Below are 27,300 nucleotides of genomic sequence, written 5' to 3' on the forward strand. Positions count from 1 at the left end.
AGTCCTGGTTTAGACCTGGTTCTGGTTTAGTCCTGGTTTAGTCCTGGTTTAGTCCTGGTTTAGACCTGGTTTAGACCTGGTTTTTAGTCCTGGTTTACCTGGTTTACCTGGTCCTGGTCCTGTTTAGTCTGGTTTAGACCTGGTTTAGTCCTGGTTTAGTAGACCTGGTTTAGTCCTGGTTTAGCCTGGTTTAGTCCTGGTTTAGACCTGGTTTAGTCCTGGTTTAGAGTCCTCTGGGTTTAGTCCTGGTCTTACCTGTTTAGTCCTGGTTTAGTCCTGGTTACCTGGTTAGTAGACCTGGTTTAGTCCTGGTTTAGACCTGGTTTAGTCCAGGTTTAGTCCTGGTTTAGACCTGGTTTAGTCCTGGTTTAGACCCTGGTTTAGACCTGGTCCTGGTTTTTAGTCCTGTTTAGTCCTGGTTTAGTCCTGGTTTAGTCCTGGTTTAGACCTGGTTTAGACTGGTTTAGTCCTGGTTTAGACCTGGTTTAGTCCTGGTTTGTTCTGGTTTAGTCCTGGTTTAGACCTGGTTTAGACCCTGGTTAGTCCTGGTTTCCTGGTTTAGTCCTGGTTTAGTCCTGGTTAGTCGTTTTAGTCCTGGTTTAGTTCTGGTTTAGACCTGTTTAGTGGTTTAGTCCTGGTTTAGTCCTGGTTTAGCTGGTTACCTGGTTTAGTCCTGGTTTGTTTAGCTGTTAGGTTTAGTCCGTCCTGGTTTAGCCTGTTTAGACCTGGTTTAGTCCTGGTTTAGTCCTGGTTTAGTCCTGGTTTAGTCCTGGTTCAGTCCTGGTTAGTTTACGTTTATCCTGGTTTAGTCCTGGTTTAGCCTGGTTTAGTCCTGGTTTAGGTTTTTAGTCCTAGTTTAGTCTGGTTTAGTCCTGGTTTTAGTCCTGGTTAGTCCTGGTTTACCTGGTTTAGTCCGCTTTAGTCCTGGTTTAGTCCTGGTTTAGTCCTGGTTTAGTCCTGGTTTACCTGGTTTACCTGGTCCTGGTTTAGTCCTGGTTTAGTCCTGGTTTAGACCTGGTTAGTCAGTCCTGTTTAGTTTTACCTGGTTTAGACCTGGTTTAGTCCTGGTTTAGTCCTGGTTTAGTCCTGGTTTAGTCCTGGTTTAGTCCTGGTTTAGTCCTGGTTTAGTCCTGGTTTAGTCCTGGTGTCTCACGTACACAGAGGCAGTGGTCGGTGGTGGATCACATCACGTGACTCAGATTCTGTGAGAAAAAGAAAAGACAAAAGGATGAGATAAAGACAAAGACGAACTGTGGCACTGCTCTTTGTTTTAAAGCTGCATTGTGTCACTTTTCTGGTGGAAATGTTGTTTTGTCTGGAATGTTCCACAGTGTGGCATTAAACCTTTCTGTCTTCACAGAGACCAAACCAGACCAGGTCACAGGTCAGATCTGTGGAGAGGCGACCCCACTCACAGTCACAGTGTCAGTTTTTCTTGGTATTTTTGAGCCATAAATCCACCTGTGATTGAATAAATATAAAGTTGAGCTGTTTAAAGTCACACTGTGGAACATTCCGGACAGCGCAGGGACGTCTCCATAGAAACGCTGCTGTTTAAATGACTTTCGTGGGCTTCTTTAACTCCAGTTTCTTCCTGAGACGATCTGAAACCGTTTGGACACGGTGTTTGTGAACGTGTGTGTGTCGCGTCTCCATGGCAACTGCTGAACATAAAACCACAGAGGCACACGTAGAACACCCCCCGGCACACGTAGATAGAACACCCCCCGGCACACGTAGATAGAACACCCCCCGGCACACGTAGATAGAACACCACACGTGGCACACGTAGAACACCCCGGCACACGTAGAACACCCCGGCACACGTAGAACACCCCCCACACTGCACACGTAGAACACCATAGCCTGGCACACGTACTCCCCGAACACCCCCCACACGGCCACACGTAGATAGAACACCCCCGCCCCGCACACGTAGAACACCCCCCGGCACACGTAGAACACCCCCCGCACACGTAGAACACCCCCGCACACTAGAACACCCCCGCACACGTAGATAGAACACCCCCCGCACACGTAGAACACCCCACGTAGATAGACCCCCCGCACACGTAAACACCCCCGGCACACGTAGAACACACAGTACCGGCACACGTAGAACACCCCCCGGCACACGTAGAACACCCCCAGGCACACGTAGAACACCCCCCGGCACACGTAGAACACTCCCAGGCACCGTAGATAGAACACCCCCGCACGTAGATAGAACACCCCCCCGCACACGTAGAACACCCCCGCACACACCGACACTGCAGAGAACCAATGAAAACAGCTCCAGAATTGAGACTTGAGAGCAAAGTAAGAACTGTGTGTGTGTGTGTGTGTGTGTGTGTGTGTGTGTGTGTGTATCTGTGTGTGTGTGTGTGTATGTGTGTGTGTGTGTGTGTGTATCTGTGTGTGTGTGTGTATATGTGTGTGTGTGTGTGTGACAGGTGGACAGGTGGCTCCTGTAACTGCCCCTGACACTGAGCAGATGTCACACACTCGTCTTTTGTGTCTGTGTTTTTGTGTGTGTGTGTGTGTGTGTGTGTGTGTGTGTGTGTGTGTGTGTGTGTGTGTGTGTGTGTGGCGTCGCCTCTCCACAGATCTGACCTGGAACTTGGTCTGGTCTCTGTAGAGGTAGAAAGGTGTAATGTCATACTGTGAAAAGCAATAAACCAGGACTAAACCAGGTTTAAACCTCAAAAATCCCTTGACAAACAGACTTTCTGACTGTGACTGGGGTCGCCTCTCCACAGATCTGACCTAGAACTTGGTCTGGTTTGGTTTCCGTGAAGACAGAAAGGTTTAAAGTCACACTGCGGAACATTCCAGACAAAGTTACACAATTCTTTTCTCCTCCTCAGATTCTGCTCAAACGTTTTAGAAACTCAGGAGCAACTTTCAATGCTTTTTTTTTTTTTTGCTCTCGCTGCTGCCCGACACACCACGCAGGTCTCACAACAACAACAACAACAACAACAACAACAACAACAACAACAACAACAACAACAACAACAACAACAACAACACTGTGGCCCTTTAAACTTTAATCACGTCTCGTCTGAATCTTTTTCTGAGTAAGTCTGATCTTGCGTCGGTGTTTTGAGGCGAGGTCGTGTGAACGGCTCTTATCAACACTGAGCACGAGTTAAAAACTGCAGCCAATCAGAAGGAGAGCACATACACCTCCAGAGGGCGCCGGAGCTACAGCTACTCTGGACCAGGCGGCCATGTTGGGACTGGAAACTCTGGTCAACAGCTACAGCACAGACTGATTCTAAGTTTCATAATCTTACTAAACCAGGACTAAACCAGGACTAAACCAGGACTAAACCAGGACTAAACCAGGTCTAAACCAGGTCTAAACCAGGACTAAACCAGGTCTAAACCAGGTCTAAACCAGGTCTAAACCAGGACTAAACCAGGACTAAACCAGGTCTAAACCAGGACTAAACCAGGACTAAACCAGGTCTAAACCAGGTCTAAAACCAGGTCTAAACCAGGTCTAAACCAGGTCTAACCCAGGACTAAACCAGGTCTAAACCAGGTCTAAACCAGGTCTAACCCAGGACTAAACCAGGACTAACCAGGACTAAACCAAAAAACCAGGACTAAACCAGGTTCTAACCAGGACTAAACCAGGACTAAACCAGGTCTAAAACCAGGTCAAAACCAGGACTAACCAGGTCTAAACCAGGTCTAAACCAGGACTAAACAGGTCTAAACAGGACTAAACCAGACTAAACCAGGTCTAAACCAGGACTAAAACCAGGAACTAAACCAGGTCTAAAACCAGGACTAAACCAGGTCTAAAACCAGGACTAAACCAGGTCTAAAACCAGGACTAAACCAGGACTAAACCAGGTCTAAACCAGGTCTAAAACCAGGACTAAACCAGGTCAAAACCAGGACTAAACCAGGACTAAACAAGGTCTAAAACCAGGTCTAAAACGAGGTCTAAAACTAGGACTAAAACCAGATCTAAACCAGGACTAAACCAGGTCTAAAACTAGGACTAAAACCAGGTCTAAAACTAGGACTAAACCAGGTCTAAAACTAGGACTAAAACCAGGTCTAAAACCAGGACTAAACCAGGTCTAAAAACTAAAACCAGGTCTAAAACCAGGATTAAACCAGCTCTAAAACTAGGACTAAACCAGGACTAAACCAGGACTGAAGCAGGAGTGTGGAGACCGGCCCAGACGTGCACCCGCGTAGTCTGTCGGTGATCGGAAAACCGGGACTCAGGCCGGGACTCAGGCCGGGACTCAGGCCGGGACTCAGGCCGGGACTAGATCTGGTTCTAGTTTAGACCTGGTTAGACCTGGTTTATTTAGACCTGGCTTAGACCTGGTTTAGTTCTGGGTTAGACCTGGCTTAGACTGAGCTGGTTTAGAGGCCTGGGACCTGGACTAGACCTGGTTGGACCTGGTTAGACCTGGTTTAGACCTGGTTTAGACCTGGTTAGACCTGGCTTAGAGCTGACTCAGGCCCCTTAGATTAGACCTGGTTTACCTGGTTTAGACCAGTTTAGACCCTGGTTAGACCTGGTTTGGTTTAGTCCTGTTTAGTTTATCCTGGGACCTGGTTTAGAGTCCTAGTTTAGTCCTGGTTTAGACCTGGTTTAGACCTGGTTAGACCTGGTTCAGTCCTGGTTTAGTCCTGTTTAGACCTGGTTTAGACCTGGTTTTGGTTTACTGGTTTAGACCTGTTTAGTCCTGTTTAGACCTGGCTTAGACCTGGTTTAGTCCTAGTTTACCTGGTTTAGACCTGGTTTAGTCCTGGTTTAGACCTTTAGACCTGGTTTAGTCCTAGTTTAGTCCTGGTTTAGACCTGGTTTAGTCCTGGTTTAGACCTGGTTAGACCTGGTTTAGACCTGGTTTTAGACCTGGTTTAGACCTGGTTTAGACCTGTTTAGACCTGGTTTAGTTAGTTTAGTCCTGGTTTAGACCTGGTTTAGACCTGGTTTAGACCTGGTTTAGACCTGGCTTAGACCTGGTTTAGACCTGGTTTAGACCTGGTTTACCTAGTTTACTGGTTTAGACCTGGTTTAGACCTGGTTTAGACCTGGTTTAGTCCTGGTTCAGTCCGGCATCGCAGTTTAAGTCACGTAAACAGGTCGTTATCTGTTTTTTCCATTTTTCATTTAAACACAAAATCGAAACATGAAAAAAAACGAATCATTATCTGTTTTTGCATTTTGGTTTTGGAGACAAATGACGAAGAAAACTGTTGTTTTTTAATTTTCTTATTTTTATTTTGAAAAACAAATGAACGAACGCTACGCCGATTCAAAACACTCCGTCCATCTCTTCTGCTCCCGGTCCGGACCTTCCGTCAAATTTTAAAACCCTCAAAAAGTTTGGCCCTCCCCTGGACTATACAGTAATACAGGAATGTTTACACCTCAAATAAGTAAATAAAGCATAAAAATATTCAAATACTACATAGAAATGACATAATATTAAACAAGGATTACCACTACTACTGTACCATCATTTCTGTAACTTTTATTCATATATTTGTTTGTTTTTGTTTGTTTAAATTGCTCCTTTTTACAGTTTGGCTTCCTGTACTGTCCTAAAATGGCGGACAAAGTTCCCATGGCTCGAGCTGCTTCTCTAGAGTTTTTTATTTTCTGTTTTCTCAGCTGCTGTAAGGACGATCCAGCACAACGCGTTTTTTTTTGTTTTGTTTTTTTTTTACTACGATCGTGCGTTTAATTCCGCTGTCACGCCGCAAAAACACCACAAACGTAAAAAAAACAAAAAAACAAAACAGACGCGCAATCGGCGACTTCAGGCATTCGGACGGAGGCGCCGCGGAGGCTCAAGGACAGCAAAAAAAAAAACGCTGCAAACGCGAGTAAAACGCGACGCTAAAGTATTCCACGGTGTGCTCGGGTGTTTTCTGTTCGTGTTTTGCGGCGCACTCACCGTCCCACCGTCCCGTCGCTCCGTCCCGTCGGTCCGTCGGTCCCGTCGCTCCGATCGCGGAACGTTTTAGTTTGTTTTGTTTTGTTTTGTTTTGCTTCGAACGCTGACAGTTTGGACACGCCCCCTTTCGCTGAGCGGAAGTGACGTAGTTTAAAAGCCTTTGTTTTGATTCGGTCTCTTCCGCTAATAGTTTCTTTTTTTTTTTTTTTTTTTTTTTTTTTTACTTTTATTTATTATTGACGAGAGAGAAAAATGGAAAAGAATAAATGCAGAAATAAAATAAATAAAATATATCATAAAATAAATCATTGTAAAAAAATAAAATAAATAATAATAATAATAATTCAAATTCAGTTGCTTCCTCAAACATTTATTTTTACTTATTATTAACGAGAGAGAACAATGGAAAAGAGTAAATGTGAAAATAAAATAAATACATTAGTTATAAAATAAATAAAATATATCAGAAACTGTAAATGTAAATCATTGTAAAAAAAATAAAATAAAATAAATAAATAATAATTCAAATTCAGTTGCTTCCTCAAACATTTATTTTTACCTATTATTAACGAGAAAAATGGAAAAGAGTAAATGTGAAAGTAAAGCAAATACATTTGTAATAAAATAAAAATAAATAAATAAAATCTAGAAATAAATCAGTGTAAAAAAAAAATTCAAATTCAGTCACTTCTTCTCATTTTTTACTTTAATTTATTATTAATGAGACAGATAATTGGAAAAGAATAAATGTGGAAATAAAATAAATACATTTGTAATAAAAAAAATAAATAATAATAAATGTAAAAGTAAATCAGTGTAAAAAAAATTTTAATTATCTTCAAATTTGGTCACTTCCTCAAACATTTATTTTTACTTTTATTTATTGTTAATGAGACAGATAATTGGAAAAGAATAAATGTGGAAATAAAATTAGTAATGCTTTTTTTTTTTTTTTTTTTTGAATCCTCCTCGTGTCACACAGGTTCAGATGATTCTCACTTTAACTGTTGCCTTTAGGGGAGGGCATCAGGTTTAACCACATGTGGAATGGAAATTCAAATGTCAACAGGTGTTTTCCACTGATCCTAACCCCCCTCCTCCCAAAGGCCAAAAGGTCAAACTCAGACTTTGTTAAAGAGTTCAACTCTGAGTTTTCTGTTTCACACAGAGTCTGTCGCCATGGCAACTCTGTGAAACTAACCTGGTCCAGTGCAGCTTTTACTCCTCTAAACCCGAGTTTAACTCAGAGTTAACTCGAGTTTAACCCCAAGTTTAACTTGAGTTTAACCTGAGTTTAACCCGAGTTTAACCCGAGTTTAACCTGAGTTTAAACTGAGTTTAACCTGAGTTTAACCTGAGTTTAACCTGAGTTTAACCCTGAGTTTAACCTGAGATTAATCAGAGTTTAACCCGAGTTTAACCTGAGTTTAAACTGAGTTTAACCTGAGTTTAACCTGAGTTTAAACTGAGTTTAACCTGAGTTTAACCTGAGTTTAACCTGAGCTGAGTTTAAACTGAGTTTAACCCGAGTTTAACCTGAGTTTGCTTCTGAAGGAGCCCTCTGATTGGACAGACCACAAAAGTGCAGGAACAGTTTCCCTGTGCTCGATTTTCTTCCGACTCCCACTTGGACCTCGGCGTACGGGGGGAGGGGGGACGGTCCGTGTGACGTACGGGACGGGGGGGTTTGTGTTTTTGCTGCCCGGTACCGGTCTGCGGTCCAGGGGTTTTGGACCTCCGCGACTCATTTTAGAATAAACAAAAATAAGTAAATAATCTGCAAACCGGCAAATCGTCTGAGCGACACGTCACAGAAACATCACGAGACGCTGAGGACGAAAACAAACTCTCGTAAAACCAAATGAACCTCGTTGGACCAGAGTGTTTTCAGTTTGAGAAAAGAACTTTAAACTCCTACACGAGGAGGTTTGTGTGTTTCACGTGTGAATGAAACGAAACACAACTCCAGGTCTGTGTGTGTGAGCAGGAAACTGAACAGGACTCGAAGCGCAGGATCTTGAACTGTTCAGCAGAACGTCGTCAACGATGGAAGCGTGACTCACTGGACCATCGTCCTCCGCATGAATGAGGCTAATCCCTGTTGTCCCAGGACTAACCAGGATTAACACGAGGCCGTAGTTACTCGCAGAAGTACTAGTACACACAAACGCAGTACTTCCAAACTACCAAACCACAAAATACACACAGACCCGGAGCTGTCAGATGAAGAAAAAGAGTTTGAGCATTTCACTGGGCAGACAGACCAAGACCAGACCGGGACCAGACCAAGACCAGACCAAGACCAGACCAAGACCAGACCAAGACCAGACCAAGACAGACCAGACCAGACCAAGACCAGACCAAGACCAGACCAGACCAGACCAGACCAGACCAAGACCAGACCAAGACCAGACCAAGACCAAGACCAGACCAAGACCAGACCAAGACCAGACCAAGACCACACCAAGACCAGACCAGACCAGACCAGACCAAGACCAAGACCAGACCAAGACCAGACCAGACAGACCAGACCAGACCAGACAGACCACACCAAGACCAGACCAAGACCAGACCAAGACCAGACCAAGACCAGACCAGGACCAGACCAGGACCAGACCAAGACCAGACCAAGACCAGACCAAGACCAAGACCAAGACCAGACCAGGACCAGACCAAGACCAGACAAGACCAGACCAGGACCAGACCAGGACCAGACCAGGACCAGACCAAGACCAGACCAGGACCAGACCAAGACCAGACCAAGACCAGACCAAGACCAGACCAGACCAGACCAAGACCAGACCAGGACCAGACCAGGACCAGACCAAGACCAGACCAAGACCACACCAAGACCAGACCAAGACCAGACCAAGACCAGACCAGACCAGACCAGGACCAGACCAGGACCAGACCAAGACCAGACCAGACCCAGACCAGACCAAGACCAGACCAGACCAGACCAGACCAGACCAGACCAGGACCAGACCAAGACCAGACCAGACCAGACCAGGATCAGACCAAGACCAGACCAAGACCAGACCAAGACCAGACCAAGACCAGACCAGACCAGACCAAGACCAGACCAGGACCAGACCAGGATCAGACCAAGACCAGACCAAGACCAGACCAAGACCACACCAAGACCAGACCAAGACCAGACCAGGACCAGACCAGACCAGACCAAAACCAGACCAAGACCAGACCAGGACCAGACCAAGACCAGACCAAGACCAGACCAAGACCAGACCAAGACCAGACCAAGACCAGACCGGGACCAGACTATGACCAGACCGGGACCAGACCAGGACCAGACCAAGACCAGACCAAGACCAGACCAAGACCAGACCAAAACCAGACCAGGACCAGACTTGGACCAGATTTGGACCTGAGTTCTTGATGTGACACATTTTGAAACATAAAATGAGGAGTTTTTGATGAGTTTTGTGTGAATCTCTGCTTTGGTTTTAAAGTAAAATGTGAAATGTTCAGGGATCGTAATCGAATTATAATTTTTTACACAGAAAAACACAAAGGTGAGAGTTTTTACTGTCATAACATAAATATTAGTGTGATAAATATTAAGTTTGATGAATAAATGAGCAGACGATGTTTGAGGCTCAGAATAAACTGCAAATCAAACAAAACGTTTTTGCACCAATAATATTTTGTAGTCGTAGTTGCTGTTGTTGCAGAGTCGGCGTCAGAGCTCGTCTACTGAGGGGCGTGGGTCACCAGCAGGGGGCGCACTGCCATTTGAGAAATATTTTAACGCGGTGGAGTCATACACAGCAGACATGCTTCAAACACGTTTATCTTTAACAGTATTAGGATAATTATGTGTTGTTATTATCATTATTATATTATTATTATTATTATTATTATTATATTATTCTTATTATTATTAGCTGCAATAGTTGTTGAGGCTGTGTGGTTGACAGTGTTGGGGAGGTGACTTTTAAAATGTAATCCCCTACAGATTACAGATTACACACCCCAAAATGTAGTTTGTAACATAATCCATTAAATTACTTAAAATGAGTGATGTAATCTGATTACTTTGGATTACTTGATATTGTCATGTTTTTTTAAACGACATGAATGTAGAAACCACATCCTGAAAATTCTTGTTTGTTTTCTTCAAATTGTCTGAGCCCAAGTCTCCATGAATAAACAACTGTTTACTGTAGAAACAAAGACCACGAGATCTGAACATAAGAGGTTTTGTCTGTTAAAAGACAGAAACAAGATCAGCTTTTCCTTCACCAGATTAAAAAATATTATTGATAGAGAAATTATTTTTTATATGAGATCAACTTTAATTATGTCCAACCTACTGTTAAGTGTCATGTTGTTTAGTCCTAGTTTAGTCCTGGTTTAGACCTGGTTTAGTCCTGGGTTAGTCCTGGTTTAGTCCTGGTTTAGTCCTGGTTAGTCCTGGTTTAGTCCTGGTTTAGTCCTGGGTTAGTCCTGGTTTAGTCCTGGTTTAGTCCTGGTTAGTCCGGGGTTAGTCCTGGTTTAGTCCTGGTTAGTCCTGGTTTAGTCCTGGTTTAGTCCTGGTTAGTCCTGGTTTAGTCCTGGTTTAGTCCTGGTTTAGTCCTGGGTTAGTCCTGGTTTAGTCCTGGTTTAGTCCTGGTTAGTCCTGGGTTAGTCCTGGTTTAGTCCTGGTTTAGTCCTGGTTTAGTCCTGGGTTAGTCCTGGTTTAGTCCTGGTTTAGTCCTGGGTTAGTCCTGGTTTACTCCTGATTTTAGACCTGGTCTAGACCAGGTCTTTAGTTCTGGTTTAGTCGTGGTTTAGACCTGGTTTAGTCCTGGTTCAGTCCATATACAGCGCAAAAGTTATTTTGGTGAGAGTAATTTAAAGTAATGTAATAGTAATGTAATATCTTACATTTTAAATGCAGTAATATTGTAATGTAACTAATGACTTTGAAATGTCAGTAATAAGTCATAAATAAATAACACATTACAGTGTTAAAGTCACTTGCCCAACAGTGGTCACAGTAAAGTTTGTGCCCTCAGCCCGAAGTGAAATGCGCCAATCAAAATCATTTTAAAATAGTCATAATAACGGCCTGTGCTGGGGGGTGGGGCATCAGTGGCCGCTAGGGGGGGCACGGCCCTCAAATGCCCCCCCCCCCCCGCCGCCGACACCGAATTCGGAACAGTGATAGAACTCAAGGAGACGAGCAAAAAAGCCAATCATTGTGCGGCTCTGTGACGAACAGGAAGTCGGCCATATTGGATAAAAAATTCGCCACCGTTTTGATTTGGGCGTCTACAAAAAGATTCAAGTCCCCGGGGTTTGGTCCAGATGATCTCAAATTTGACATGTCACATCTACAGACATAAACTCTTGTGCACTTCTGTCGGACTCAAGGACACAGTGACTCAGTGGAATATAGATGTTCTCTCTGTGACGGGGGGGTGTTCTGCTGATGGTGAGTCTGTTCTGTGTCCAAACAACACAGAAAAACAGATTTTAGAATAAGGAAACTGACTTACAGAAACAGTAAAATTAGAGATTAAAAATAGGATTAACGTGATTAAAAAACATAACACGCTAAATATGACTGTAATTAATGAATCGCAATTAACGTGATAATTTGACAACCCTAATTAGAACACGACTGAACTCTCACAGGAGTCCGTCTGGTGTGATCTAGAAGCTTCGATGATCAAACACAACATCAGGTTTAAAATGTGTTGAGAATCATCAGCTCTGACGTAAAACATTCTGAGGGACGAGTTTCCGCCGCAGCTTCAGCACGAAGCTCCGACTAATCCCGAAAGATCCAGAGAGTGAGACGGATTAAGACGAGAGAAACGCACACAGAGGCAGAAGAGGAGCATGGCGCTGCTGAAGGCCGGCTGGATCTGGAGACAAAGTGAGTAGGAAAAAAGTTCAGACCTGATCCAGTCCCGGTTTAGACCAAGGTTAGTCCCGGTTTAGACCAAGGTTAGTCCCGGTCTAGTCCCGGTTTTATTTGGTCTCATTTCAGTTCTCCAAATGAGCCGATTGAGATTATGTCATGTTCTAATGTTCCTCCTCACAAACAGAGCTGGAGTCGTGTTCGTTTCGTTGTCACGAGTCTGTTTACGTCTCCAAAGCTCCAGACGCTCTGTTCCACCTCGTGATGTCATGAAGTGGCAGTTTTCAAGTTTTAACAGCAACTTTCACCTCCTTTTAGTTCAGCAGAGTTGGGCGACTCCAGGACTGAAATGATCCAGGTGATTCTAGTGAAGGTGTGTGGAGTTTAAAAACACAGTGGAGCACTTACTGTGTCACCACATGATGACATCACAAGGTGGAACAGTGTGTTTTCAGTTCTTTTTTCAGCCTAAATGTGCAGGTTTGTGTTTTAAACATGTGTGAAGGAAACAAAACACATCTGCAGATCTGTTTGTCTTATTACAGGTGTTACTAAACTTTCTATTCAAATGTAATTAACATGATTTTATTAAAGATTCACAAACTTAAGGTAAATACACAAATGTTACTAAGCAACCAAAATGTAAACAAAGACCAAAACGACTCGAGTCTAAAAGACACAATAGTCGTGATCAGACTCTTTATTTAGTGAATTGAAGTTTTACATCAGGAGTCATCAAATTAACAAATCAAGGCCTGTGGGCCAACTCCGGCCCTACACACCCCTTTGACCGGCCCCCAGTCCCTCGCCCCCCCCCAATTTCAATTTAAATAATTTTATTTATATGCAGAATTTATATTTTAATAATAATATGACGTATTTACATTTACGCCAAATTTTCATCCAACTTGAGATCAAATAGTGACAGTCAACGCACAGAGAGTACTGTAGTACTCAGTACTGTAGTACACAGTACTGTAGTACTCAGTACTGTTGTACACAGTACTGTTGTACACAGTACTGTGTACAACAGTGCTGTACTACAGAGTACTGTAGTACTGTAGTACAGTAGTACAGAGTACTGTATTACTGTAGTACAGTACTACAGTACTACAGAGTACTGTAGTACTGTAGTACAGTACTACAGAGTACTGTATTACTGTAGTACAGTAAAATGTCCTGGTGTTAAAGTAGTAAAAGTTGTCAGTGTGGAGTTTTCAAAGAAAAGTGGACGATTCTTTTTGTGTTCAGTGTTCATCAGTTTGTCTGTTGAAAATACATTTTAGAGGTTTTTAAAAAAAATAATCTGCATCGTCAGGGTCAAACAAGTGACCCCCGTCACTGTCAGGAGCCAGAATGTGGCCCCGAGACCCGCGAGGTCCCACTGTGAGGTTCCTGTGAGGTCCCGATGTGAGGTCCCTGTGTGATGAGGTCCCGGTGTGAGGTGTGTGTGTGAGGTCCCAGTGTGAGGCCCCGGTGTGAGGTCCCGATGTGAGGTCCCTGTGTGTGAGGTCCCGATGTGAGGCCCCGGTGTGAGTTCCTGGTGTGAGGTCCTTTGTGAGGTCCCTTGTGAGGTCCCGGTGTGAGTTCCTGGTGTGAGGTCCTTTGTGAGGTCCCTTGTGAGGTCCCGGTGTGAGGCCCGTGCACTGTGTCCAGCCTCGGTCTTGCGGCGCTGGAAGCTGAGCTGGTGCGACCTGTGGGTGGACGGGTCTCTGTGCTTCTACGAGAGCGAGAGGAGGAGGAGCCTGGAGCTGAGGGTCGCCCTGAAGACGCTGTGTGTGGACGTGCGCTCGGGCCTCGAGTGCTCAGGTGAGGCCCGGGGACGCTGACGGGACGCTGACGGACACTGACGGGACTGACGGGACGCTGACGGGACGCCGACGGGACGTTGACGGGACGCCGACGGGATGTTGACGGGACGGGACGCTGACGGGACGCTGGACGGGACGGACGCTGACGCTGACGGGACGCTGACGGGACGTTGACGGGACGCTGACGGGACGCTGACGGGACGCTGACGGGCCGTTGACGGGACGTTGACGGGACGCTGACGGGACTGACGGGACGTTGACGGGACGTCTGACGGGGACGCTGACGGGACGCTGACGGGACTTGACGGGACGACCGACGGGACGCTTGACGGGACGTACGGGACGCTGACGGGGACGCTGACGACGGGACTGACGGGACGCTGACGGGACGCTGACGGGACGCCGACGGGACGCTGACGGGACGCCGACGGGACGCTGACGGGACGCTGACGGGACGCTGACGGGACATTGACGGGACGCCGACGGGACGCGCCGCTCTGTCTGGACACGTGTCGCTCAAACCCTTCGTTTTGTGTCCAGACGTGTCGCCCCCGGAGACTCACCCCCGACAGAACCTGCTGGTCCTGCAGCTCCGGGACGGATCCTGTGTGAACCTGTGTGCCAACAGTGAGGACGAGTCTCTGTGAGTGTCCCCCGGTGTCCCTCTGTGTCCTACTGTGTCCCTCTGTGTCCTAATGTGTCCTACTGTGTCCCCTTTATGTCTTACTGTGTCCTACTGTGTCCCTACTTGTCCCTTCTGTGTCCTACTGTGTCCTACTGTGTCCCTTCTGTGTCCTACTGTGTCCTACTTGTCCTACTGTGTCCTACTGTGTCCTACTGTGTCCTTTCCGTGTCCTACTGTGTCCTTTCCGTGTCCTACTGTGTCCTATTGTGTCCTACTGTGTCCTGCTGTGTCCCTCTGTGTCCTACTCTCCCCTAATGTGTCCCTCTGTGTCCCTCTGTGTCCTACTGTGTCCCGTTGTGTCCTACTATGTCCCCTCTGTGTCCTATTGTGTCCCCTTTTATGTCTTACTGTGTCCTACTGTGTCCTACTTGTCCCTTCTGTGTCCTACTGTGTCCTACTGTGTCCCTTCTTTGTCCTACTGTGTCCTTTCCATGTCCTAGTGTGTCCTTTCCGTGTCCTACTGTGTCCTTTCCGTGTCCTACTGTGTCCTTTCCTATGTCCTACTGTGTCCTATTGTGTCCTACTGTGTCCTGCTGTGTCCCTCTGTGTCCCTCTGTGTCCTACTGTGTCCCCTTTATGTCTTACTGTGTCCTACTGTGTCCCTACTTGTCCCTTCTGTGTCCTACTGTGTCCTACTGTGTCCCTCTGTGTGTCCCTCTGTGTCCCTCTGTGTCCTACTGTGTCCACGGAGTCGAGTCTCACTTCCTGTAGCGGTCAGTGGGTTAGCTACGTCCACTTATACCATGGATCTATTAAAATAACTGGATACAGTATTGCTGCTTGTAGCTGCCTCCAGTTGACGTAGTGTCACTCACTGAACTTCAGCAGAAAAAATCCCATGGGCCGAGACAAGATTTTTCTCATAGAGGCAATGTAATCACAAACTGCTCGTGTTCGTCTGACAGATCACCTACAGCTTTCAAAAATGTCGGATTTGCTGGCGATTTTTACCTATTTTAAGATCATAAACTTTTTCTCAGCTCAAAATTCTTCAGTTGTCTTAAAAAACAGTTTATATTCGTTAGCTTCGGCTACGCTCTGCTCCGCTTTAGCTCCTCTCACTCTGATTGGTCAAAGCGATCACGTGACACACGAGCCCGTGCACCGTGCGTGCGGTCGCGTGCATTCGCGTGTGCCTGTGGGAGAAAAGAGCACTAGTGCGCATGCTCGGTCAGCCCACAGCCGCCGGAAGTACCTAGCCATGCTAGGCTAATCTGGGATCATGCGCCATTGAGCTCAGCCCATTGACTTGAATGGGCGGCCATTTTGGAACCTGGGGGCTTGACTTATACAAACAGTCCGTCCCCGCGTCCTGACCTGTCCTTGTGCGGTTTCAGAGCGTGGAAGCTGACTCTGCTGGAGACCCGGAGGAACCCGGTGAGTGCCCCACACGCTGCAGCACCTGAGAGGACCTCCACCGCGAGGGGCGTGCGGGTGGAGGTGTGGGACATGCGGGTGGAGGTGTGGTACATGCGGGTGGAGTTGTGGGACGTGTGGGTGGAGGTGTGGGACATGTGGGTGCAGATGTAGGACATGTGGGACATGCGGGTGGAGCTGTGGGACGTGTGGGTGGAGGTGTGGGATGTGCGGGTGGAGGTGTGGGACATGCGGGTGGAGGTGTGGGACGTGTGGGTGGAGGTGTGGGATGTGCGGGTGGAGGTGTGGGACATGCGGGTGGAGCTGTGGGACGTGTGGGTGGAGGTGTGGGATGTGCGGGTGGAGGTGTGGGACATGCGGGTGGAGTTGTGGGACGTGTGGGTGGAGGTGTGGGATGTGCGGGTGGAGGTGTGGGACATGTGGGTGCAGATGTAGGACATGTGGGACATGCGGGTGGTGTGGGACGTGCGGGTGGAGGTGTGGGACGTGTGGGTGGAGATGTGGGACATGCGGGTGGAGGTGTGGGACATGTGGGTGCAGATGTAGGACATGTGGGACGTGCGGGTGGAGGTGTGGGTGGAGATGTGGGACATGCGGGTGGAGGTGTGGGACATGTGGGTGCAGATGTAGGACATGTGGGACATGCGGGTGGAGGTGTGGGACGTGCGGGTGGAGGTGTGGGTGGAGGTGTGGGACGTGCGGGTGGAGGTGTGGGACTGGTGGGTGGAGGTGTGGGACATGTGGGACGTGTAGGTGGAGGTGTATCCTGGTGGAGGTGTGTCCTGGTGAAGGTATGGCACATGTAGGTGGAGGTGTGGGTGGAGGTGTGGCACATGTGGGTGCAGATGTAGGACATGTGGACGTGTGTGGAGGTGTGGAACGTGCGGGTGGAGGTGTGGTGTGGAGGTGTGGGGACATGTGGGTGCAGATGGAGGACATGTGGGACGTGCGGGTGGAGGTGTGGGACTGGTGGGTGGAGGTGTGGGTGGAGGTGTGGGACGTGCGGGTGGAGGTGTGGGTGGAGGTGTGGGACTGTGGGTGGAGGTGTGGGACTGGTGGGTGGAGGTGGGTGGAGGTGTGGACGTGCGGGTGGAGGTGGGTGGAGGTGGTGGTGGAGTGGGACTGTGGGTGGAGTGTGGGACCTGTGGGTGAAGGTGTGGGTGGAGGTGTGGGACGTGCGGGTGGAGGTGTGGGACGTGCGGGTGGAGGTGTGGGTGGAGGTGTGGGACCTGTGGGTGGAGGTGTGGGACCTGTGGGTGAAGGTGTGGGTGGAGGTGTGGGACTGGTGGGTGGAGGTGTGGTGGAGGTGGGACGTGCGGGTGGAGGTGTGGGACGTGCGGGTGGAGGTGTGGGACGTGCGGGTGGAGGTGTGGAGTGCGGGGTGGAGGTGTGGGTGAGGTGTGGGACCTGTGGGTGGAGGTGTGGGACCTGTGGGTGAAGGTGTGGGTGGAGGTGTGGGACTGGTGGTTGGAGGTGTGGAGGTGTGGACTGGTGGGTGGAGGTGTGGGACTGGTGGGTGGAGGTGTGGGGACTGGTGGGTGGAGGTGGTTGTGGTGGAGGGTGGAGGTGTGGGACTGGTGGGTGGAGGTGTGGGACTGGTGGGTGGAGGTGTGGGTGGAGGTGATGTGGGACGTACCGTGAGCCGTGACTGTGTGATGTTTTTGACCACAGGTGTTCGTGTACGATCCCCATGACGACGCGTACGAGGCCGTCCCTCTGAACAGACACCACACGGTCTACATCACTGCAGGGGCGGGGCCAGGTACCAGCACACACACACCCGTCTCACTCCGACGTGTGTGTTTTCATGTGACCCGTCTCACTCCGGCGTGTGTGTTTTTATGTGACCCGTCTCACTCCGGCGTGTGTGTTGTGTCATGTGACCCGTCTCACTCCGGCGTGTGTGTTTTTATATGACCCATCTCACTCCGGCGTGTGTGTTTTCATGTGACCCGTCTCACTCCAACGTGTGTGTTTTCATGTGACCCATCTCACTCCGGTGTGTGTGTTTTCATGTGACCCGTCTCACTCCAACGTGTGTGTTTTCATGTGACCCATCTCACTCCGGCGTGTGTGTTTTCATGTGACCCGTCTCACTCCGGCGTGTGTGTGTTTCATGTGACCCGTCTCACTCATGTGACCCGTTCACTCCGGCGTGTGTGTTTTCATGTGACCCGTCTCACTCCAACGTGTGTGTTTTCATGTGACCCATCTCACTCCGGCGTGTGTGTTTTCATGTGACCCGTCTCACTCCGGCGTGTGTGTTTTCATGTGACCCGTCTCACTCCGGCGTGTGTGTTGTTCATGTGACCCGTCTCACTCCGGCGTGTGTGTTTTTATGTGACCCATCTCACTCCAACGTGTGTGTTTTCATGTGACCCGTCTCACTCCGGCGTGTGTGTTTTTATGTGACCCGTCTCACTCCGCGTGTGTGTGTTTTATGTGACCCGTCTCACTCCGGCGTGTGTGTTTTTATGTGACCCGTCTCACTCCGGCGTGTGTGTTTTCATGTGACCCGTCTCACTCCGGCGTGTGTGTTGTGTCATGTGACCCGTCTCACTCCGCGTGTGTGTGACCCATCTCACTCCAACGTGTGTGTTTTCATGTGACCCGTCTCACTCCGGCGTGTGTGTTTTCATGTGACCCGTCTCACTCCGGCGTGTGTGTTGTGTCATGTGACCCATCTCACTCCAACGTGTGTGTTTTCATGTGACCCGTCTCACTCCGGCGTGTGTGTTTTTATGTGACCCGTCTCACTCCGGCGTGTGTGTTTTCATGTGACCCGTCTCACTCCGGCGTGTGTGTTTTTCATGTGACCCGTCTCACTCCGGCGTGTGTGTTGTGTCATGTGACCCGTCTCACTCCGGCGTGTGTGTTTTCATGTGACCCGTCTCACTCCGGCGTGTGTGTTTTCATGTGACCCGTCTCACTCCGGCGTGTGTGTGTTTTCATGTTGTGTCATGTGACCCGTCTCACCCGTCTCACTCCGGCGTGTGTGTGTGTTCATGTGACCCGTCTCACTCCGGCGTGTGTTGTGTCATGTGACTCGTCTCACTCCGTCTCACTCCCGCGTGTGTGTTGTGTCATGTGACCCGTCTCACTCCGGCGTGTGTTGTGTCATGTGACCCGTCTCACTCCGGCGTGTGTTGTGTCATGTGACCCGTCGTGTGTCGTTCTGCAGGGACTCATCAGGTGGTGGTGCAGAGGGACCCGTTCGATGACGTCGCGGGTCACGTGGTCCTGGGTCTGCTGACGGGGATGGCTGCCGGAGCGGCCATGAGGTCTTTCTTGTGGATGCCCTTCTTCTTCTGCTGAGGGCCACACGTTGTCCCTGCAGGGGGCGCTCTCTGTTTAGTGCTGAACGACGCAAAATGTCCCACAGTGCACCTTTAAAAGTAGTGTCCAGCGCCGCTCACTAGGGGTCAGTGTAGAGCACAGAGACACGGGTTTAACGGGACAAATACTACTACTGTTATACTTGTACTACTACTACTGTTATACTTGTACTACTACTACTGTTATACGTGTACTACTACTGTTATACTTGTACTACTACTAGTTATACTTGTACTACTACTCTTATACTTGTACTACTACTGTTATACTTGTACTACTACTGTTATACTTGTACTACTACTCTTATACTTGTACTACTACTGTTATACTTGTACTACTACTGTTATACTTTTACTACTACTGTTATACTTGTACTACTTCTGTTATACTTGTTCTACTACTGTTATACTTGTGTACTACTATTATACTTGTACTACTCCAACTATTATACTTGTGTACTTCTATTATACTTGTCCTACTACTTCTGTTATACTTGTACTACTACTGTTATACTTGTACTACTACTGTTATACTTGTACTACTACTGTTATACTTGTACTACTACTGTTATACTTGTACTACTACTGTTATACTTGTACTACTACTGTTATACTTGTACTACTGTTATACTTTTACTACTACTGTTATACTTGTACTACTACTGTTATACTGGTACTACTATTATTATACTTGTGTACTACTATTATACTTGTACTACTCCAACTATTATACTTGTGTACTTCTATTATACTTGTCCTACTACTTCTATTATACTTTTGTACTACTATTATATTTGTACTACGATTATTATACTTGTGTACTACTATTATACTTGTATACTTCTATTATACTTGTACTACTACTGTTATACTTGTACTACTACTCTTATACTTGTACTACTACTGTTATACTTGTACTACTTCTGTTATACTTGTACTACTACTGTTATACTTGTACTACTACTGTTATACTGGTACTACTATTATTATACTTGTACTACTCCAACTATTATACTTGTGTACTTCTATTATACTTGTCCTACTACTTCTATTATACTTGTGTACTACTATTATATTTGTACTACGATTATTATACTTGTGTACTACTATTATACTTGTACTACTACTTCTATTATACTTGTCCTACTACTTCTATTATACTTGTGTACTACTATTATATTTGTACTACGATTATTATACTTGTGTACTACTATTATACTTGTACTACTACTTCTATTATACTTGCACTACTACTTCTATTATACTTGTGTACTACTATTATACTTGTACTACTACTATTATACTTGACCTACTTCTTCTGTTATACTTGTGTACTTCTGTTATACTTGTGTACTTCTGTTATACTTGTGTACTTCTGTTATACTTGTGTACTTCTGTTATACTTGTGTACTTCTGTTATACTTATTAAACTGTCACCGCTGAATGAAGCAGGTAGAAGTTCTGTGTTTGCGTCTCTGTAGATCCTGATTGTGAATAAAACTCTCTTAAATAAAGTTTTTCTGGTGTTAGCGGTGAACCGAGCGGAGCCACAATATTCCAGTGTAAGTCAGTGGGAGCCAGAGCCAGAAGGAGCCAGAAGAGCCACATGTGCACTTCCTGTTTATGTCCATTTTTACTGGTGGGTTTCAGACGACATCACAACATTCTACAGGACAGTGTTATTTAAATACAGACGGGGGCACCTAAAAAACTGACTGTTGTTCATTGGCAGGTTTGTGTTGTAAACTGCACGTCTTGGCTCTTGTCAGAAATAAAAATGATCAGGTTCCATCTTTGGTCATTTAACTTTTCAATATTTCATGGCAAAGTAAAGTGTAGTTAGAAGTAAAAACTGACTCTTGCCCCCGTCTCAAAGTAATGCTGCGTTTTACTGAATGTCGGTAGGAGATAAATCTGAGTCAGTTTAATATGAACTTTAATAAACCAATAAAAACACTTCAATATGAACTTTATTCAACTAATAAAAACACTTTAATATAAACTCTGATAAACCAGCAAAAACACTTTAATGTGAACTTTAATAAACCAGTAAAAACACTTTAATATGAACTTTAATAAACAAGTAAAAAACACTTTAATATGACACGGCGTGCATCAAAATATTAAAAAAGGAAAAAGTTAAAATCCATTATAAACAGATGTATTCAAATCAAATCAGGTCATTTCTGGAAAAACTGAGCTAAATCAGGCAACAACAAAAGCTAATAATGCTAATCATGCTAACAATGCTAAAAATGCTAACGATGCTAAAAATGCAAAAAATACAAAAAATGCTAAACGATGCTAAAAATGCTAAAAATACAAAAAAATACTAAAAATGCTAACAATGCTAACAATGCTAAAAATGCGAAAAATAATCATAATAATAATAAACACTGGATCTCATTTGAATCAGAGCCACAGCCTGAAACTCTGAAACAGGACCGACAAGGATCTGAACCGGTCTGAAACAGGACCAATGCGGATCTGAACCGGTCTCACTCACAGCTTGGGCCTCTCTCTAGATCCGCCTCAGCCCTGACCTGAAACAACAGGACACAGCACAACAACAGGTCAGAAACCAGGACTAAACCAGGTCTAAACCAGGTCTAAACCAGGACTAAACCAGGTCTAAACCAGGACTAAACCAGGACTAAACCAGGTCTAAACCAGGTCTAAACCAGATCTAAACCAGGACTAAACCAGGTCTAAACCAGGACTAAACCAGGACTAAACCAGGTCTAAACCAGGACTAAACCAGGACTAAACCAGGTCTAAACCAGGTCTAAACCAGGTCTAAACCAGGACTAAACCAGGTCTAAACCAGGTCTAGAGTCAGTACCTTGCAGTAGCAGTAGGACAGGGGGAGGATGTACAGGAGCGTCAACAGAAGAATCACCACGACTCTGATGATCAGGTTTGAGACTAAATCTGCAACACAAAAGAACCCAGATCAGACCAGGACCAAGACCAGTACCAAGACCAGGACCAGGACCGAGACCAGGACCAGGACCGAGACCAGGACCGAGACCAGGACCAGGGCCGAGACCAGGGCCAAGACCAGGGCCGAGACCAGGACCCAACACTGACCCCCGAGTCTGTAGCTGGACGTACCTCCCACAGAGAGCTGGAGTGTGTGTGTGTGTATAGTGTGTGTGTGTGTGTGTATAGTGTGCGTGTGTGTGTGTGTGTATAGTGTGTGTGTGTGTGTGTGTGTATAGTGTGTGTGTGTGTGTGTGTGTGTGTGTGTGTGTGTGTGTGTAGTGTGTGTGTGTGTGTGTGTGTGTGTGTGTGTGTGTGTGTGTGTGTGTGTATAGTGTGTGTGTGTGTGTGTGTGTGTGTGTGTAGTGTGTGTGTGTGTGTGTGTGTATAGTGTGTGTGTGTGTGTGTGTATAGTGTGTGTGTGTGTGTGTGTATAGTGTGTGTATGTGTGTGTGTGTGTGTGTGTGTGTATAGTGTGTGTGTGTGTGTGTGTGTGTGTGTATAGTGTGTGTGTGTGTGTGTGTGCATGCGTGCGTGTGTGTGTGTGTTGGTGGTCGGAGGGACTGATGGTGCAGATTGGCAGATTTGCTGCTGTCAGTCTGCCCCAGGGCAGCTGTGGCTACAATAGTAGGTTACACCACTGGGTCTGAAGTGAATGAAGAATGTTCTGTAAAACGTCTTTGAGTGTCCAAAAAAGTGCTGTATTAAACTGATGCTGTATTATTATTATTATTATTATTATTATTATTATTATTATTATTACTGACACAAATATAAATATAATATGACCATAACTCCCACAAAACTGTCAAATAAGTTTGTTTTTAACTGCGCAAACCTCAGAGCTTTGAGCTGAAAAGTCGCGATGAAAAGTCGGCACAATCTTTTGTATTTGGACAGATTTTATTTTTTATTTTTTTATGTAGACAATTTCCTGTCTTACAGAAAGCCCAGTAATGTGAACAAAGGCCCACCCCATTCATTTAGCCCAGTCTCTAATTATAAACAGGATCACTAGTGCACATTTTTGAAGAAAGATTTTGAATAGTTTTTGGACAATTTTAAATAATTTCTCAAAGATTTCAACTTGTGCTGTTGCAATTTTGAATGATGCACATGACATATAAGTCAATATTTATGGAAAAATATAGCCAGAATGGGAAAAAAATAAAATAAATAATAATATTGCCACCTGGTGGTTGCACCCAGTACTACAGGGGCGCTACACTATAACAGGTGCGTCCTCACTAGTCACCAAGATCCAGAAAAATCTCAAAGAAGAAAACAAATGGAGATTTTTGTTCACTTTTTTTCCTTGGCTTCCAGGCCCAAGAAAAAATTTGAGGGTGTTTTTTGTGACTCTAACTCCCTCAGAAAAATAGGCTCCCCATATGTGACAGTACAGCATAAGGTCCCCAAAAGTTGTGTGCATGTGTTCTGTGTGTATAGTGTGTGTGTGTATAGTGTGTGTGTGTATAGTGTGTGTGTGTGTATAGTGTGTGAGTGTGTATAGTGTGTGTGTGTATAGTGTGTGTGTGTGTGTGTGTGTGTGTGTGTGTGTGTGTGTGTGTGTGTGTGTACCTCCCACAGAGAGCTGGAGTGTGTGGCTCTGAGAGGAGAAGTTGTGGTCAAACACCTGCAGGAGGTAAACACAGGTGTAGTTTCCTTTGTGGGCGTGGTCCTGATTGGCTCTGAACAGACAAGAGACAGAGTGAAGCTCCGCCCCTTTAAGGCCTATTCATATTTCATGAGAACATAAAAACTTTGTTCTTGTTCTTGACGTGATAAGAAAAAGAACAAAGTTTGTTTGGGCTCTGACATTTCATACTTCAAAAGATGTTGCCCCGCCCCTCCACTCTGCTCCGCCCCCTCACTCTGCCCCGCCCCTCACTCGAGGGGATTTCTTTTCCTCCTCCAGCCTGACCTGATCTTTTTTTTAGTGCTTTGCTTTCACAAACTTGTCATGGACTCCAGACTTTTCTACACTGATTTTAATCTGAGCCTAAAATGTCGTCCATCTCCATCCATGAATTTCTTTCATTTGTCTCTTTATCGTCACTGAGCGTCGTGTTGTACAGATGTTTGTATTTTCTCAACATTTCCTCCAGCTGTGACACAAAACTATCCTTTTTTATTTTTCTTGCTCTGCACCGACGAGGAAGCAGATAAGCCACGCCCACATAAATAACCAATCAGAGTGAAGATGTGGGACAAAGTTCTGCTCAGCTGAAGAGTCGAGAACAAACCACAAGAACTGAACAACAGGAGCTGGACCAACAACAGAACGTCATTTAGTTCAGTCAGAACAAAGTTCTTATGAAGTATGAATAAGCCTTTTGAGCCCCGCCCCTTTACCTGAGCAGGTGAGGCCCCGCCCCTTTACCTGAGCAGTGAAGCCCCGCCCTTTTACCTGAGCAGTGAAGCCCCGCCCCTTTACCTGAGCAGGTGAGGTTGACAGTGGCTCCAGAGGAGCAGGTGCTTGAGTTGGAGCGGGGACAGTCCATCAGAGCAGACTCATGTCCCTCACAGTGGAACGTCTGCCCCAGAGGAGAGAGCGCCCCCTGGAGGAGAGAAGGAGCCCCACAGTCCAGCTCCCTGCACAGCACCTCTGTCCCCCGCTGGTCCAAGTCCCCGTCACAGACCCCGGTCCAGGACCCGTCCCAGATCTGCACTGATCCTGAACACAGACCGGACCCCGAGACCAACCGCACCGACTCTGTGGTTCAGGGAGAAGAGAATAAACATGATTGAGACTAAAGCTGGAGCCTGGAGCCTCGTGACGCTCTGGTCACACCACAGAAAGTCACACTCAGGAAGCTTTGATTTGTGGAACTGAACACGTTCCAGACTCACTTCAAACTACAGTTGAACATTTGCTCTTTTTTCTCTGGTTACAAATCCAAACATACATTTAATTCAGTCTCAGACGAACCATAAAAACATCCATCCATCCATTTTCTTCTGCTTATTCTGGGTCGCATCGCGGGGGCAACAGTCTGAGGAGGGCCTCCCAGACTTCCCTCTCCACACACACGTCCTCCAGCTCTTCCAGGGGGATCCCGAGGTGTTCCCAGGCCAGCCAAGAACGCCCTCCAGTCCCTCCAGCGTGTCCTGGGTCTTCCCCGGGGCCTCCTCCCGGTGGGACATGAACACCTCCCGAGGGAGGCGTCCAGGAGGCATCCGGAACAGATGCCCGAGCCTCAACTGGCTCCTCTCGACGTGGAGGAGCAGCGGCTCTACTCTGAGCTCCTCCCGTGTGACTGAGCTCCTCACCCTGTCTCTAAGGGAGCGCCCAGCCACCCTGCGGAGGAAACTCATTTCGAGCGCTTGTATCCGCGATCTCGTCCTTTCAGTCATTACCCAGAGCTCATGACCAGAGGTGAGAGTAGGAACGAAGACTGACCGGTAAATCGAGAGTTTCGCCTTTCGGCTCAGCTCCTCTTCACCACAACAGTCCAATACAGCGACCGCATCACTGCCGAAGCTGCACCGATCCGCCTGTCAATCTCACGCTCCATCCTCCCCTCACTCGTGAACAAGACCCCGAGATACTTGAACTCCTCCACTTGAGGCAGGCACTCTCCATCCTCCCAGAGACGAAAAGACACCTTTTTCCGGTCAAGGACCATGGCCTCGGATTTGGTGGAGCGGATCCTCATCCCAGCCACTTCACACTCGGCTGCAAACCGTCCCAGTGCACATTGCAGGTCCTGGTTCGATGAAGCCAACAGGACAACATCATCTGCAAACAGCAGAGATGAAATCCTGTGGTCCCCAAACCGGACCCCCTCCGGCCCCTGACTGCGCCTAGAAATTCTGTCCATAAATATAATGAACAGAACCGGTGACAAAGGGCAGCCCTGGCGGAGTCCAACATGCACCGGGAAAAGGTCTGACTTACTGCCGGCAATGCGAACACAGCTCCTGCTCCGGTCATACAGGGACCGGACAGCCCTTAGCAAAGGGCCCCGGACCCCAGACTCCCAGAGCACCCCCCACAGGACACCACAAGGGACACGGTCGAATTCCTTCTCCAGATCCACAAAACACATGTGGACTGGTTGGGCAAACTCCCATGAACCTCGAGCACCTATGGAGAGTGTAGAGCTGGTCCAGTGTTCCACAGCCAGGACGAAAACCACACTGCTCCTCCTGAATCCGAGGTTCGACTATCGGCTGGATTCTCCTCTCCAGTACCCTGGCATAGACCGGGGAGACTGAGGAGTGTGATTCCCCTGTAGTTGGAACACACCCTCCGGTCCCCTTTCTTATATAGAGGGACCACCACCCCAGTTTGCCAGTCCAGAGGTACTGTCCCCGACTGCCACGCGATGTTGAAGAGGCGTGTCAACCAAGACAGCCCCACAACATCCAGAGATTTGAGATACTCAGGACGGATCTCATCCAACCCCGGAGCCTTGCCACCAAGGAGCTTGCCAATCACCTCAGTGACTTCAGCCAGGGTGATGGATGAGTCCGCCTCCGAGTCCCCAGCCTCGGCTTCCTCCTCGGAAGACGTGACGGTGGGATTGAGGACATCCTCAAAGTATTCCTTCCACCGAGGTCCAGTCGAGGTCAGCAGCTCTCCCCCCGCACTGTAAACAGTGTTGGTGAAGAACTGCTTTCCCCTCCTGAGACGGTTTGCCAGAATTTCTTTGAGGCCATCCAATAGTCCTCCTCCATGGCCTCCCCGAACTCCTCCCAGCTCTGAGTTTTTGCCTCCACAACCACACGAGCTGCAGCACGCTTGGCCCGCCGGTACCTGTCAGCTGCCTCAGGAGTCCCCCGAGCCAGCAAGGCCCGATAGGACTCCTTCTTCAGCTTGACGGCATCCCTTACTTCCGGTGTCCACCACCGGGTTCGGGGATTGCCGCCGCGACAGGCACCACAGACCTTACGCCCACAGCTCCAACTTGCCCACTCGGACTCCATATCTCCGGCCTACCCCGGAATCTGGGAGAAGTCCTCCCGGAGGTGCGAGTTGAAAGTCCCTCTGACAGAGGCTCCGCCAGACGTTCCCAACAGACCCTCACTACACGCTTGGGCCTGCCAGGTCTTTCCGGCTTCCTCCTCCGCCAGCAAACCCAACTCACCACCAGGTGGTGATCAGTTGACAGCTCAGCCCCTCTCTTCACCCGAGTGTCCAAGACACGCGGCCGGAGGTCAGATGACACGACTACAAAGTCGATCATCGACCTCCGGCCTAGGGTGTCCTGGTGCCACGTGCACTTATGGACACCCTTGTGCTGGAACATGGTGTTTGTTATGGACAAACCGTGACTAGCACAGAAGTCCAATAACA

At 47.4% G+C, this 27,300-nt stretch overlaps 3 protein-coding genes across 3 annotated transcripts in view; 1 reads left to right on the plus strand and 2 right to left on the minus strand.

The window, feature by feature from the left end:
* LOC110154599 (tubulin-specific chaperone cofactor E-like protein) overlaps positions 1-6,048 on the minus strand; it is a 33,587-nt gene extending 27,539 nt beyond the window's left edge. The window contains exons 1-2 of the mRNA XM_055148980.1: positions 5,940-6,048; positions 1,158-1,202 (exon numbers count right to left, since the gene is read on the minus strand). The gene's annotated coding sequence lies outside the window, so the exon portion shown is untranslated. The remainder of the gene's footprint in view (positions 1-1,157; positions 1,203-5,939) is intronic.
* The window catches only part of LOC129407530 (CD5 antigen-like), a 303,815-nt gene that overhangs the window by 275,128 nt on the left and 1,387 nt on the right, over positions 1-27,300 (minus strand). The window contains 1 exon segment of the mRNA XM_055148978.1: positions 24,436-24,714. Coding sequence (XP_055004953.1) covers positions 24,436-24,714 — 279 coding nt within the window.
* On the plus strand, positions 11,787-18,996 carry plekhb1 (pleckstrin homology domain containing B1). Its single transcript, XM_055149001.1, has 6 exons — positions 11,787-11,823; positions 13,465-13,617; positions 14,160-14,262; positions 15,642-15,681; positions 17,353-17,443; positions 18,863-18,996. Exons 1-6 carry the CDS (start codon positions 11,787-11,789, stop codon positions 18,994-18,996), a joined length of 558 nt encoding a protein of 185 aa, XP_055004976.1.

This window comes from Boleophthalmus pectinirostris, unplaced genomic scaffold (assembly GCF_026225935.1).
Source record: "Boleophthalmus pectinirostris isolate CB_2022bp ecotype Guang Dong unplaced genomic scaffold, ASM2622593v1 HiC_scaffold_12, whole genome shotgun sequence".
Lineage (NCBI taxonomy): Eukaryota > Metazoa > Chordata > Actinopteri > Gobiiformes > Gobiidae > Boleophthalmus > Boleophthalmus pectinirostris.

What these genes read in the sequence shown, in the direction of transcription:
- plekhb1 (XM_055149001.1), top strand. Translation starts at nt 11,787, where the DNA reads ATGGCGCTGCTGAAGGCCGGCTGGATCTGGAGACAAA. An exon ending in CGGCTGGATCTGGAGACAAA is followed by an intron (nt 11,824 to 13,464) that starts GTGAGTAGGAAA and finishes CACTGTGTCCAG; the next exon opens with CCTCGGTCTTGCGGCGCTGG. An exon ending in CACTGCAGGGGCGGGGCCAG is followed by an intron (nt 17,444 to 18,862) that starts GTACCAGCACAC and finishes GTCGTTCTGCAG; the next exon opens with GGACTCATCAGGTGGTGGTG.